Raw genomic sequence first — 14,916 nt, 5'->3', positions numbered from 1 at the left:
GTGTGTGTGTGTGTGTGTGTGTGTGTGTGTGAGGTCAAAATACTGGCTGTGTGTTTGTGAAATATGAGGACCCAAATGTGTATAATGCCATGGGTATGACACAGGTATTACAGGAGAGGGTGAAATATGAGGACATTACCCATGGCCCCACTTTTCAAAAGGCTTATAAATCACACAGGAGGAGTTTTATTAGAAAGTAAGATTATGTATATATATAAATTTGAAAAAATTACCCTTATGACTGCTTTTGTGGTCCAGGGTCACATTTGTCCTTAAACATATAAAGGTAATATATTTAATTTAAAAACAGTTAATCTTCATATCTGATATGATTATCTTATGAGCTCCTGTTTATCTGACGTTACACGAATATGAGTAACAGTTTTCCTCTATTAGGATTTCATCATCCCCCATGATGCATCATCATCATCATCATCGTCACCGTCATCATCATCATCATCATCATCGTCATCGTCGTCATCATCATCATCATCATCGTCATCATCATCATCATCATCGTCATCATCATCATCATCATCATCATCATCATCGTCATCATCACCATCACCATCACGAATTGTTCGTAAGAATCAGTTCCTCAGATTAATTTTAAAATCAGTTTGTAAACACTTTAGAATAATGATCATTCGTTAACATTAATTAATGTATTAACTAACATGTACTAACTATGAGCAGTTAATGTGTTACTGTATTTGTTCATCTTTGTTGACGTTAGTTAATATAAATACAGCTGTTCATGGTTTGTTCATGTTAGTTCACGATGCATTAACTCAATTTAACAAGATTTTAGTAATGCATAAGTAAATTTGCTCTACACGTTCCATTGCTAAGTTTTTAGAATTTTCTATTTTTTCATGTCATTGCATTGTTTAGAGCATAAGAAACAAATGGGGGGAAAAACAAATGTAGTTAACTAATGTTAAAGCGGTGTTTGCCTGTGATGTGACTTGTGTAACTTTAGTTAGTGTGTAATGTCGCTGCTTGAGCATAAACAGTCTCTGCAAAGTTACAGCGCTGAAAGTTCACTGCAAACAGAGATATTGTCTTTTAAAGTTACGGCAGTTTATTGACTACAAAAATGGCCGCTTTGGACTACAACAAGCTTCTTCCTGGGTTGGTGACATCATAAACCCTCGCTAGTCTCCGCAGATGTGACTTCTGCCCGTAATGGGAAGGGGCGTGGCCTTTACCTGTGCTTGGCACTTCAGCCAATAAAAATACAGGACACTACATTTGGCCATCTGACCAATCTAAGACCATTGCGTTTTTCAGAGGGAGGGGCTTCATAGAAGCAGGAAGCAGACGAGCCGTTCAAAGCACAGACAGCGGTGTGGAAAAAAGGGAGAATAAAATAAAAATACAGCGTTTACAAATAAAAAAATATTAAGACATGTTATACTGCGCCTTAAACACAACCAAGCCTAGAACAAAAACACAGAACCGCCGCTTTAACTAATGACCATTATTCTAAAGGGTTACCATCAGGTTTATTCCTCATCCTCATCATCATGTTCTGCTCTTGTCCTGCAGGTTTGGGCGGAGCTTCAGAGTTGGCCTTCATCAAAGAGCCCAGTGATGTCATCGCGGTGAGGGACCGCCCCCTCATGCTGGATTGTCAGGTGGAGGGGGAGGGACCTATCACAGTCACCTGGCGACGGAACGGCGTTCCCGTAACTCTAGGATCGCGAGCGGCCGTGCTGGATAACGGGACACTCCTGATCCGAAACTTCCAGAAGCGGCGGGACGGTGACGAGAGCGACGCGGGCGAATACGACTGCGCGGCACAGAACCGCTACGGGCTTCTCATCAGCCGTAAGGCACATGTACAGCTGGCATGTGAGTGACACAAACACACTCCTCAGACACAACATAATGCCCGCCCTCTGGTCGTGATTGGCTGAACAGCTTCTCTTAGCCCCGCCCTCTGGGCCTGATTGGCTGAGCAGTGTCTCGTAGCCCCGCCCCCTCTCGCAGTAGTCGTCTCTGAGACGGGAAGTTTGGTTGGTGTTGTTAATGTGGAGGAGACGCTGTTTTCTGCTGAGATTGAGACGCTCTAACCCACGACAGCTATCACATGACAGGATATTTGTGTTCTCTCTCTCAGCGCTGCCGAAGTTCCACACACACCCAGAATCCATGAGCGTGGACGAGGGCGGCGTCGCCCGGTTTCACTGCGCGGTCAGCGGCGTCCCAGAGGCCAACATCACCTGGGAACGAAACAGAACGACTCTCAGTGCCGATGATAACAGGTCAACACACAAACACACAAATAAAGCCTGGAACAAACACAAGAATGTTTTCCATATATTGAACAGAACTGCACACTTGCAATGTGTCGATGATCGTTTTTGCATACAATAACTATATTTATAACTATAACGTGAGCTAATACAATAACTATAGTGATTACTATAACAAGACTATAACAAAACTATTAAGATAACTATAACGTTAACTATATTAGCGTTCACACCAGTGGACTATAACGATAATAATAACTAACGATAACTATACGATTACTATATTAGCGTTCACACCAGTGGACTATAACGATAATGATAACTAACGATAACTATACGATTACTATATTAGCGTTCACACCAGTGGACTATAACGATAATGATAACTAACGATAACTATACGATTACTATATTAGCGTTCACACCAGTGGACTATAACGATAATAATAACTAACGATAACTATACGATTACTATATTAGCGTTCACACCAGTGGACTATAACGATAATGATAACTAACGATAACTATACGATTACTATATTAGCGTTCACACCAGTGGACTATAACGATAATGATAACTAACGATAACTATAATGTTTACTATATTAGTGTTCACACCAGTGGACTATAACGATAATGATAACTAACGATAACTATAATGTTTACTATATTAGCGTTCACACCAGTGGACTATAACGATAATAATAACTAACGATAACTATACGATTACTATATTAGCGTTCACACCAGTGGACTATAACGATGATAATAACTAACGATAACTATACGATTACTATATTAGCGTTCACACCAGTGGACTATAACGATAATGATAACTAACGATAACTATACGATTACTATATTAGCGTTCACACCAGTGGACTATAACGATGATAATAACTAACGATAACTATACGATTACTATATTAGCGTTCACACCAGTGGACTATAACGATAATGATAACTAACGATAACTATAATGTTTACTATATTAGTGTTCACACCAGTGGACTATAACGATAATGATAACTAACGATAACTATAATGTTTACTATATTAGCGTTCACACCAGTGGACTATAACGATAATGATAACTAAAGATAACTATAATGTTTACTATATTAGTGTTCACACCAGTGGACTATAACGATAATGATAACTAACGATAACTATACGATTACTATATTAGCGTTCACACCAGTGGACTATAACGATGATAATAACTAACGATAACTATACGATTACTATATTAGCGTTCACACCAGTGGACTATAACGATAATGATAACTAACGATAACTATAATGTTTACTATATTAGTGTTCACACCAGTGGACTATAACGATAATGATAACTAACGATAACTATAATGTTTACTATATTAGCGTTCACACCAGTGGACTATAACGATAATAATAACTAACGATAACTATACGATTACTATATTAGCGTTCACACCAGTGGACTATAACGATGATAATAACTAACGATAACTATACGATTACTATATTAGCGTTCACACCAGTGGACTATAACGATAATGATAACTAACGATAACTATAATGTTTACTATATTAGTGTTCACACCAGTGGACTATAACGATAATGATAACTAACGATAACTATAATGTTTACTATGTTAGCATTCACACCAGTGGACTATAACGATAATAATAACTAACGATAACTATACGATTACTATATTAGCGTTCACACCAGTGGACTATAACGATGATAATAACTAACGATAACTATACGATTACTATATTAGCGTTCACACCAGTGGACTATAACGATAATGATAACTAACGATAACTATAATGTTTACTATATTAGCGTTCACACCAGTGGACTATAACGATAATGATAACTAAAGATAACTATAATGTTTACTATATTAGTGTTCACACCAGTGGACTATAACGATAATGATAACTAACGATAACTATAATGTTTACTATATTAGCGTTCACACCAGTGGACTATAACGATAATGATAACTAAAGATAACGATAACGTTTACTATATTAGTGTTCACACCAGTGGACTATAACGATAATAATAACTAACGATAACTATAACGTTTACTATATTAGCGTTCACACCAGTGGACTATAACAATAATAATAACTAACGATAACTATACGATTACTATATTAGCGTTCACACCAGTGGACTATAACGATAATAATAACTAACGATAACTATAACGTTTACTATATTAGTGTTCACACCAGTGGACTATAACGATAATGATAACTAACAATAACTATACGATTACTATATTAGTGTTCACACCAGTGGACTATAACGTTAATGATAACTAACAATAACTATACGATTACTATATTAGCGTTCACACCAGTGGACTATAACGTTAATGATAACTAACAATAACTATACGTTTACTATATTAGCGTTCGCACCAGTGGACTATAACGATAATAATAACTAACGATAACTATACGATTACTATATGCGCGTTCACACCAGTGGTCTATAACGATAATGATAACTAACGATAACTATACGATTACTATATGCGTGTTCACACCAGTGGACTATAACGATAATAATAACTAACGATAACTCTAACGTTTACCATATGCGTGTTCACACCAGTGGACTATAACGATAATAATAACTAACGATAACTATAACGTTTACTATATTAGCTTTCACACCAGTGGACTATAACGATAATAATAACTAACGATAACTATACGATTACTATATTAGTGTTCACACCAGTGGACTATAACGTTAATGATAACTAACGATAACTATACGATTACTATATGCACGTTCACACCAGTGGACTATAACGATAATAATAACTAACGATAACTCTAACGTTTACTATATTAGTGTTCACACCAGTGGACTATAACGTTAATGATAACTAACGATAACTATACGATTACTATATGCACGTTCACACCAGTGGACTATAACGATAATAATAACTAGCGATAACTCTAACGTTTACTATATTAGCTTTCACACCAGTGGACTATAACGATAATAATAACTAACGATAACTATACGATTACTATATTAGCGTTCACACCAGTGGACTATAACGATAATAATAACTAACGATAACTCTAACGTTTACTATATTAGTGTTCACACCAGTGGACTATAACGTTAATGATAACTAACGATAACTATACGATTACTATATGCGCGTTCACACCAGCGGACTATAATGATAATGATAACTAACGAAAACTATAATGATACTATAAAGCTAACTATAAGTATAATTATATTAGCATAACATAATTTTTTACGAGCATGCTGCAGTTTTGTCGTCTGCCTCGTTAAAGCAGGATGGATCTTTATTGGCTGTAAAAAAAATTATGGTCCATCATCTGAAAAACGTTATGTATTTATAGTTTATTGTTCTGTGTGTTCAGGTATACTCTGCTGCCCAACGGCATTCTTCACATCACAGCTGTGCGCCGAGCCGACGGCGGAGGTTACCGATGCGTCGCCAAAAACATCGCAAACACTCGCTACAGTCAGGAGGCCCAGCTGTCAGTCACAGGTAGAGGAGAGGCTGTCCTGGCGTCTGATGAGCAGATCTGAACCTCTCTGAACACACACACACACACACACACTCCCTCTCTCACTCTCTCTCTCTCTCTCCTCAGTTGCAGCGAATCGTCTGTATAAGGAGCCGGTGATTCTTTCGGGGCCGCAGAATCTCACTCTGAATGTTCACCAGACGGCCATCTTGGAGTGCATCGCCACCGGGAACCCGCGGCCCATCGTGTCCTGGAGCCGGCTCGGTAAACATATGAGCTGTGATGCTAATCTACATCAGCACTGCTCCACCTCAAGACAAGCTAACGGCTGGTGTGTGCGTGTGTGTGTGTGTGTGTGTGTGTGTGTGTGTGTGTGTTCAGACGGCCGCTCTATCGGTGTGGAGGGCATTCAGGTGTTGGGCAGTGGGAACCTCATCATCTCAGACGTGTCTCTGCAGCACTCGGGTGTTTACGTCTGCTCCGCTAACCGACCCGGAACCAGAATGAGGAGAACAGCACTGGGTCGACTGGTGGTGCAAGGTACAACTCAGACACACACACACACACACACACACACACTCTCTCTCTTACACACACCCACACACACTGCCCCTAAACCTACCCATCACAGGAAACATTCTGCATTTTTACTTTCTCAATAAATATCATCCTGTGTGATTTATAAGCCTTTTGAAAAGTGGGGCCATGGGTAATGTCCTCAAATGTCACAAAACATGCCCACTCACTCACTCACTCACTCACACACACACACACACACACACACACACACACACACACACACACACACACTAAATGATCAGCTTTAGTGGTGAACTTCCTGTTATTCCACAGACTCTATTCTGCATAAGAGCAGCGAGACACTAACAAAGGGCTTTGACTGTGACCTCTGACCCCCCTCCCCCACGCCCTCTGACCTCTGAGGCAGATCTTGTTTATATATTAAAGCATTGCTGGAGAACTGAGAGAGAATAAAGCGCTTGAGAGGATCGGACAGATCAGCTGACCTCTGGCCTCATTAGCATATGGGCGGAGCTTGCACACGGTCTGATGCGTGTCGTCTGGTTTTAAGCAGCAGCTGTGTCAAACACACACACACACACACACACACACACACACACACACACACACACACACACACACACTCACATACAAACACACACACTCACATACAAACACACACACTCACATACATACACACACACACTCACATACAAACACACACACTCACTGTCACATGAATATGGAACTTTTTTTCCGACATGAAATAAAATAACTTTTTATCTCACAATTCCAACTTGTTTTCTACCAACAGTGTCAGAATTGTATGATTATAAGTCACTTCTTTTTATTGCGTGGCACAAACAAGTTTCCAAACAAAACATTTCATCTTTAAAGCTCCCCTGTGTGATATTCCCCCATCTAGCGGTGTAAAGGTTTATGACCATCCAGTGAATATTAGTTTCTGTTCCTCTCAATTCTGATTTCGTTTTAACTCCTACGGTGGCCGGTTCAGTCCAAGATTAACACGGCAATCCCCCTCTTCACATTCGACACGGTGCCATCGAGTGTTAAAACGCCAAAGGCGAAGCTTTTGATTTACGGGTATGTCCCTCTTTGGCTACTGTACTTTCAAGATGGAGGAGCAACATGGCGACCGGCATTCGAACCCCTCACCCGTATGTATTTTCAATGGCATATTATAAACTTACAAGAATACTTTATAACTTGAAAGAAGTAAATATACATTAATGAGCACATATATTTTTGAAAGAACAAAGCTAAGAATAAACTAAAGAAGTTACACCGTGTAGCTTTAACATGAAGGTTAAAAGACACAAACACGCATGAAAGCGAGGCACACGCGTGTGTAACAAACACAAGACTGTAGCGTGTTTGAGTGGAAGGACAGATGGATCGCGAAGGGGGAGGAGTACATGTGTCTGAGTGACGGATCACCTCTGACCTCTGACCTCATTCCAGCAGGCCTCCAGGAAATGATGCGTATGGGTGGGGGTGTGTGGAGCAGAGAGAGCCGGATGGGGGGTTTGGGACAGAAAATGTAGTATTTATAGAAACCTCTGAAAAATATGATGATCCTCTTATTTACATCTGTGAGAAAGATATTATAGACAACAACATTAAATAAAGGCTATTATAAAATAAGCAAATTGGGAAGAATAAAAAATTATCCAATTATTTGCTGTCCCCCTATGGTTTCCCCCTGTGGTTTCCCCCCTGTGGTTTCCCCCTATGGTTTCCCCCCTGTGGTTTCCCCCTATGGTTTCCACCCTGTGGTTTCCCCCTATGGTTTCCCCCCTGTGGTGTCCCCCTATGGTTTCCCCCTATGGTTTCCCCCTATGGTTTCCCCCTATGGTTTCCACCCTGTGGTTTCCCCCTATGGTTTCCTCCTATGGTTTCCCCCTGTGGTTTCCCCCCTGTGGTGTCCCCCTATGGTTTCCCCCTATGGTTTCCCCCCTGTGGTTTCCCCCTATGGTTTCCCACCTATGGTTTCCCCCTATGGTTTCCCCCCTGTGGTGTCCCCCTATGGTTTCCCCCTATGGTTTCCCCCCTGTGGTTTCCCCCTATGGTTTCCCCCTATGGTTTCCCCCTGTGGTTTCCACCCTGTGGTTTCCCCCTATGGTTTCCCCCCTGTGGTTTCCCCCCTGTGGTTTCCCCCTATGGTTTCCCCCTATGGTTTCCCCCCTGTGGTTTCCCCCTATGGTTTCCACCCTGTGGTTTCCCCCTATGGTTTCCCCCCTATGGTTTCCCCCCTGTGGTGTCCCCCTATGGTTTCCCCCTATGGTTTCCCCCCTGTGGTGTCCCCCTATGGTTTCCCACCTATGGTTTCCCCCCTGTGGTTTCCCTCCTATGGTTTCCCACCTATGGTTTCCCCCTATGGTTTTCCCCTATGGTTTCCCCCTATGCTGTCCCCCTATGGTTTCCCACCTATGGTTTCCCACCTATGGTTTCCCCCTATGGTTTCCACCTATGGTTTCCACCTATGGTTTCCACCTATGGTTTCCCACCTATGGTTTCCCCCTATGGTTTCCACCTATGGTTTCCCCCTATGGTTTCCACCTATGGTTTCCCCCTATGGTTTCCACCTATGGATTCCCCCTATGGTTTCCCCCTATGGTTTCCACCTATGGTTTCCACCTATGGTTCATTGGGGGATGATTGGTTTTCATCCCCCATGAACCCTATGAAACCCTATGGTTTTCCCCTATGGTTTCCCCCCTATGGTTCCCCCCCCCCATGGCTTCCACCTATGGTTTCCCCCCAAGCCGGTGGTTCCCCCCCTATGACTTCCCCCAATGGTTTCCCTCTATGGCTTCCCCCTATGTTTTCCCTCTATGGTTTCCCCCCTATGGTTTCCCCCACTATGGTTTCCCCCTATGGTTTCCCCCTATGGCTTCCCCCTATGGTTTCCCCCTATGGTTCCCCCCCTATGGCTTCCCCCTGGGGTTTCCCCCCAAGCCGGTGGTTCCCCCCCTATGGCTTCCCCCAATGATTTCCCTCTATGGCTTCCCCCTATGGTTTCCCCCCTATGGTTTTCCCCTATGGTTTTCCCCTATGGTTTCCCCACTATGGTTTCCCCCTATGGCTTCCCCCTATGGTTTCCCCCTATGGTTTCCCCCTATGGTTTCCCTCTATGGTTTCCCCCTATGGTTTCCCTCTATGGTTTCCCCCCTATGGTTCCCCCCTATTATTCCCCCCCTATGGTTTCCCCCTATGGTTTCCTCCTATGGTTTCCCCCTATGGTTTCCCCCCTATGGCTTCCCTCTATGGTTTCCCCCCTATGGTTCCCCCCCTATGGCTTCCCCCTATGGTTTCCCTCTATGGTTTCCCCCTATGGTTTCCCCCTATGGCTTCCCCCTATGGTTTCCCTCTATGGCTTCCCCCTATGGTTTCCCTCTATGGTTTTCCCCTATGGTTCCCCCCCTATGGCTTCCCCCTATGGTTTCCCCCCCTATGGTTTCCCCCCCTATGGCTTCCCCCTATGGTTTCCCTCTATGGCTTCCCCCTATGGTTTCCCTCTATGGTTTTCCCCTATGGTTCCCCCCCTATGGCTTCCCCCTATGGTTTCCCTCTATGGCTTCCCCCTATGGTTTCCCTCTATGGCTTCCCCCTATGGTTTCCCTCTATGGTTTCCCCCTATGGTTCCCCCCCTATGGCTTCCCCCTATGGTTTCCCTCTATGGCTTCCCTCTATGGTTTCCCCCTATGGTTTTCCCCTATGGTTTCCCCCTATGGTTTCCCTCTATGGTTTTCCCCTATGGTTTCCCCCCCATGGTTTCCCTCTATGGTTTCCCCCTATGGTTTCCCCCCTATAGTTTCCCCCTATGGTTTCCCTCCTATGGTTTCCCCCTATGGTTTCCCCCCTATGGTTTCCCTCCTATGGTTCCCCCCTATGGTTTCCCTCCTATGGTTTCCCCCTATGGTTTCCCTCCTATGGTTTCCCCCTATGGTTTCCCCCCTATGGTTTCCCCCTATGGTTTCCCCCCTATGGTTTCCCCTATGGTTTCCCCCCTAAGGTTTCCCCCCTCTGGTTTCCCCCCTCTGGTTTCCCCCTATGGTTTCCCCCCTATGGTTTCCCCCTATGGTTTCCCCCCCTCTGGTTTCCCCTCTGGTCCCCCCTATGGTTTCCCCCTCTGGTTTCCCCCCTATGGTTTCCCCCTATGGTGTCCCCCTATGGTTTCCCCCCTATGGTTTCCCCCCTATGGTTTCCACCTATGGTTTCCCCCTATGGTTTCCCTCCTATGGTGTCCCCCTATGGTTTCCCCCCTATGGTGTCCCCCTATGGTTTCCCCTCTTATGGTTTCCCCCCTATGGTGTCCCCCTATGGTTTCCACCTATGGTGTCCCCCCTTATGGTTTCCCCCTATGGTGTCCCCCCTTATGGTTTCCCCCCTATGGTGTCCCCCCTTATGGTTTCCCCCTATGGTTTCCCCCCTATGGTGTCCCCCCTTATGGTTTCCCCCCTTATGGTTTCCCCCCTATGGTGTCCCCCCTTATGGTTTCCCCCCTATGGTGTCCCCCCTTATGGTTTCCCCCTATGGTTTCCCCCATATGGTGTCCCCCCCGTATGGTTTCCCCCTATGGTGTCCCCCTATGGTTTCCACCTATGGTGTCCCCCCTATGGTGTCCCCCCTTATGGTTTCCCCCCTTATGGTTTCCCCCCTATGGTGTCCCCCCTTATGGTTTCCCCCCTATGGTTTCCACCTATGGTGTCCCCCCTATGGTGTCCCCCCTTATGGTTTCCCCCCTTATGGTTTCCCCCCTATGGTGTCCCCCCTTATGGTTTCCCCCCTATGGTGTCCCCCCTTATGGTTTCCCCCCTATGGTGTCCCCCTTATGGTTTCCCCCTATGGTGTCCCCCCCTATGGTGTCCCCCCTATGGTGTCCCCCCTTATGGTTTCCCCCTATGGTGTCCCCCCTTATGGTTTCCCCCTATGGTTTCCCCCCTATTGTGTCCCCCTATGGTTTCCACTTATGGTGTCCCCCCTATGGTGTCCCCCTATGGTTTCCACCTATGGTGTCCCCCCTATGGTGTCCCCCTATTGGTTTCCCCCTGTGTGTGATATTGTTTTTGTGGTGTTAAGTGAGGTTAATATTGTGTGTGTGTGTGTGTGTGTGTGTGTTCAGCCCCTCCAGAGTTCCTGCAGTGGCCTCAGTCGGTGTCGAAGCCGGTGGGCAGTAGTGCCGTCTTCACCTGTCAGGCTCAAGGCGTTCCCGATCCGCACCTCATCTGGCTGAAGAACGGCAAGATCCTCACACCTGGAGACAACGTCAAACTCACCAACAACAACAGGTGAGCACAGCTGGTGCCGGAGTGTGTGTGTTGATCATGTGTGTTGATGGTGTCTGTGGGTGTTTCCGTGTGTGTGTGAGTGTGTTGATGTATGTGTTGATCGTGTGTATGTGAGTGTGTTGATGTATGTGTTGATCATGTGTGTGTGTGAGTGTGTGTATGTATGTGTTGATCATGTGTGTGTGTGTGTGTGTCTGAGTCTGCTGATGTATGTGTTGATTGTGTGTGTATGTGTGTGTGTGTTGATTATGTTTGTGTGTTGATGGTGTATCTGTGTGTGTTAATGTATGTGTTAATCGAGTGTGTGTGTGTGTGTTGCAGCACTCTGGCGGTGACGCGCATCACTGCTGAAGCCGAGGCCATTTATCAGTGTATCGCCGAGAACAGTGCGGGGACCAATCAGGCCAGCGCTCGGCTCGCCGTGTCCCAGTCCGCGGAGCTCCCAGAAGCCCCTCAGGATCTGCAGGCCACGCCCCTTTCCTCCAGCTCCATACGCATCGCATGGAAGCAGCCGGAGCCGCGCGTCACCGACGGCATCATCGGATACGTGCTGCACATACGCAAACTGGGCGGTGAGGCCATGAGTGTGTGTGTGTATGTGTGTGTGTGTGTGTGATGGACAGGGGCAGCGTGTGTGTGTGTGTGTATGTGTGTGTGTGTGATGGGCAGGGGCAGCGTGTGTGTGTGTGTGTGTATGTGTGTGTGTGTGATGGGCAGGTTTAGGGGCATAAGTTGTGTGTGTGTGTGTGTGTGTGTGTGTGTGTGATTGGTAGGGTTAAGGGCAGGGGCTGTGTGTATGTGTGTGTGTGTGTGTGTGTGTGTGTGTGTGTGTGTGTGTGTGTGTGTGTGTGTGTGTGTGTGTGTGTGATGGGTAGGGTTAAGGGCAGGGGCAGTGTAGGGGGATAGTTAAAATCCATTACGCCTATAGAGAGTCCCCACAATACACAAAAACCTAATGTGTGTTTGTGTGTGTGTGCTTGTGTGCGCGTGTGTGTGTGTGTGTGCGCGTGTGTGTGTGTGTGTGTGTGTGTGTGTGTGGTGTGTGTGTTCAGAGCCGGACAGCAGCGAGCTCCAGGAGGCCGTAAGCAAAGACACGTTTCAGCACGACTTCACCAGCCTGGAGGCCTCCACCACCTTCTCCATCTACGTCAAAGCCTATTCTCCACTGGGGGCCAGTCAGCAGTCCAGGAGCGTCATCTCCACCACACACGGGGCCGGTGAGAGAACACACACACTCAAACACACTTACTGCTCACACACACTCACACACACTCCCTCTGATCACACTTACTGCTCACACACACTCCCTCTGATCACACTCACTGCTCACATACACTCCCTCTGATCACACTGCTCACACACTCCCTCTAATCACACTTACTGCTCACACACACTCACGCACACTCCCTCTGATCACACTTACTGCTAACAAACACTCCCTCTGATCACACTTACTGCTCACACACACTCCCTCTTATCACACTTACTGCTAACAAACACTCCCTCTGATCACACTTACTGCTAACAAACACTCCCTCTGATCACACTTACTGCTCACACACTCTCCCTCTTATCACACTTACTGTTCACACACACTCCCTCTGATCACACTTACTGCTCACACACACTCCCTCTGATCACACTTACTGTTCACACACACTCCCTCTGATCACACTTACTGCTCACACACACACTCACTCTGATCACACTTACTGCTCACACACACACTCCCTCTGATCACACTTACTGCTCACACACTCTCCCTCCTATCACACTTACTGTTCACACACACTCCCTCTGATCACACATACTGCTCACACACACTCCCTCTGATCACACTTACTGTTCACACACACTCCCTCTGATCACACTTACTGCTCACACACACTCACTCTGATCACACTTACTGTTCACACACACTCCCTCTGATCACACTTACTGCTCACACACACTCACTCTGATCACACTTACTCCTCACACACACTCAATCTGATCACACTTACTGTTCACACACTCTCCCTCTGATCACACTTACTGCTCACACACACTCCCTCTGATCACACTTACTGCTCACACACACTCACTCTGATCACACTTACTGTTCACACACACTCCCTCTGATCACACTTACTGCTCACACACACTCACTCTGATCACACTTACTGTTCACACACACTCCCTCTGATCACACTTACTGTTCACACACACTCCCTCTGATCACACTTACTGCTCACACACACTCACTCTGATCACACTTACTCCTCACACACACTCAATCTGATCACACTTACTGTTCACACACTCTCCCTCTGATCACACTTACTGCTCACACACACTCCCTCTGATCACACTTACTGCTCACACACACTCCCTCTGATCACACTTACTGCTCACACACACACTCACTCTGATCACACTTATAGCTCACACACACTCCCTCTGATCACACTTACTGTTCACACACACTCCCTCTGATCACACTTACTGTTCACACACACTCCCTCTGATCACACTTACTGCTCACACACACTCCCTCTGATCACACTTACTGATCACACACACTCCCTCTGATCACACTTACTGTTCACACACACTCCCTCTGATCACACTTACTGCTCACACACACTCCCTCTGATCACACTTACTGTTCACACACACTCCCTCTGATCACACTTACTGTTCACACACACTCCCTCTGATCACACTTACTGTTCACACACACTCCCTCTGATCACACTTACTGTTCACACACACTCCCTCTGATCACACTTACTGTTCACACACACTCCCTCTGATCACACTTACTGCTCACACACACTCACTCTGATCACACTTACTGTTCACACACACTCCCTCTGATCACACTTACTGCTCACACACACTCCCTCTGATCACACTTACTGTTCACACACACTCACTCTGATCACACTTACTGTTCACACACACTCCCTCTGATCACACTTACTGCTCACACACACTCACTCTGATCACACTTACTGTTCACACACACTCCCTCTGATCACACTTACTGTTCACACACACTCCCTCTGATCACACTTACTGCTCACACACACTCACTCTGATCACACTTACTCCTCACACACACTCAATCTGATCACACTTACTGTTCACACACTCTCCCTCTGATCACACTTACTGCTCACACACACTCCCTCTGATCACACTTACTGTTCACACACACTCCCTCTGATCACACTTACTGTTCACACACACTCCCTCTGATCACACTTACTGCTCACACACACTCACTCTGATCACACTTACTCCTCACA

The 14,916-nt window shown here is 45.5% G+C and overlaps 1 protein-coding gene across 2 annotated transcripts in view; it reads left to right on the top strand.

Moving 5' to 3' along the window:
• The first annotated feature begins 960 nt into the window (after positions 1 to 960).
• LOC137083525 (immunoglobulin superfamily DCC subclass member 3) overlaps positions 961 to 14,916 on the top strand; it is a 19,317-nt gene continuing 5,361 nt past the window's right edge. For both annotated transcript variants that reach the window (XM_067449481.1, XM_067449480.1), the window contains exons 1-8: positions 961 to 1,857; positions 2,126 to 2,270; positions 5,682 to 5,812; positions 5,919 to 6,056; positions 6,174 to 6,332; positions 11,458 to 11,623; positions 11,945 to 12,195; positions 12,676 to 12,840. In XM_067449481.1, coding sequence (XP_067305582.1) covers positions 1,530 to 1,857; positions 2,126 to 2,270; positions 5,682 to 5,812; positions 5,919 to 6,056; positions 6,174 to 6,332; positions 11,458 to 11,623; positions 11,945 to 12,195; positions 12,676 to 12,840 — 1,483 coding nt within the window. In that variant the 5' untranslated portion in view covers positions 961 to 1,529. The remainder of the gene's footprint in view (positions 1,858 to 2,125; positions 2,271 to 5,681; positions 5,813 to 5,918; positions 6,057 to 6,173; positions 6,333 to 11,457; positions 11,624 to 11,944; positions 12,196 to 12,675; positions 12,841 to 14,916) is intronic.

The sequence above is a fragment of the Pseudorasbora parva genome, chromosome 7, assembly GCF_024679245.1.
Source record: "Pseudorasbora parva isolate DD20220531a chromosome 7, ASM2467924v1, whole genome shotgun sequence".
Lineage (NCBI taxonomy): Eukaryota > Metazoa > Chordata > Actinopteri > Cypriniformes > Gobionidae > Pseudorasbora > Pseudorasbora parva.
Note: the sequence above shows the minus strand (reverse complement) of the source record. Positions and strands in the feature narration are given on the sequence as shown.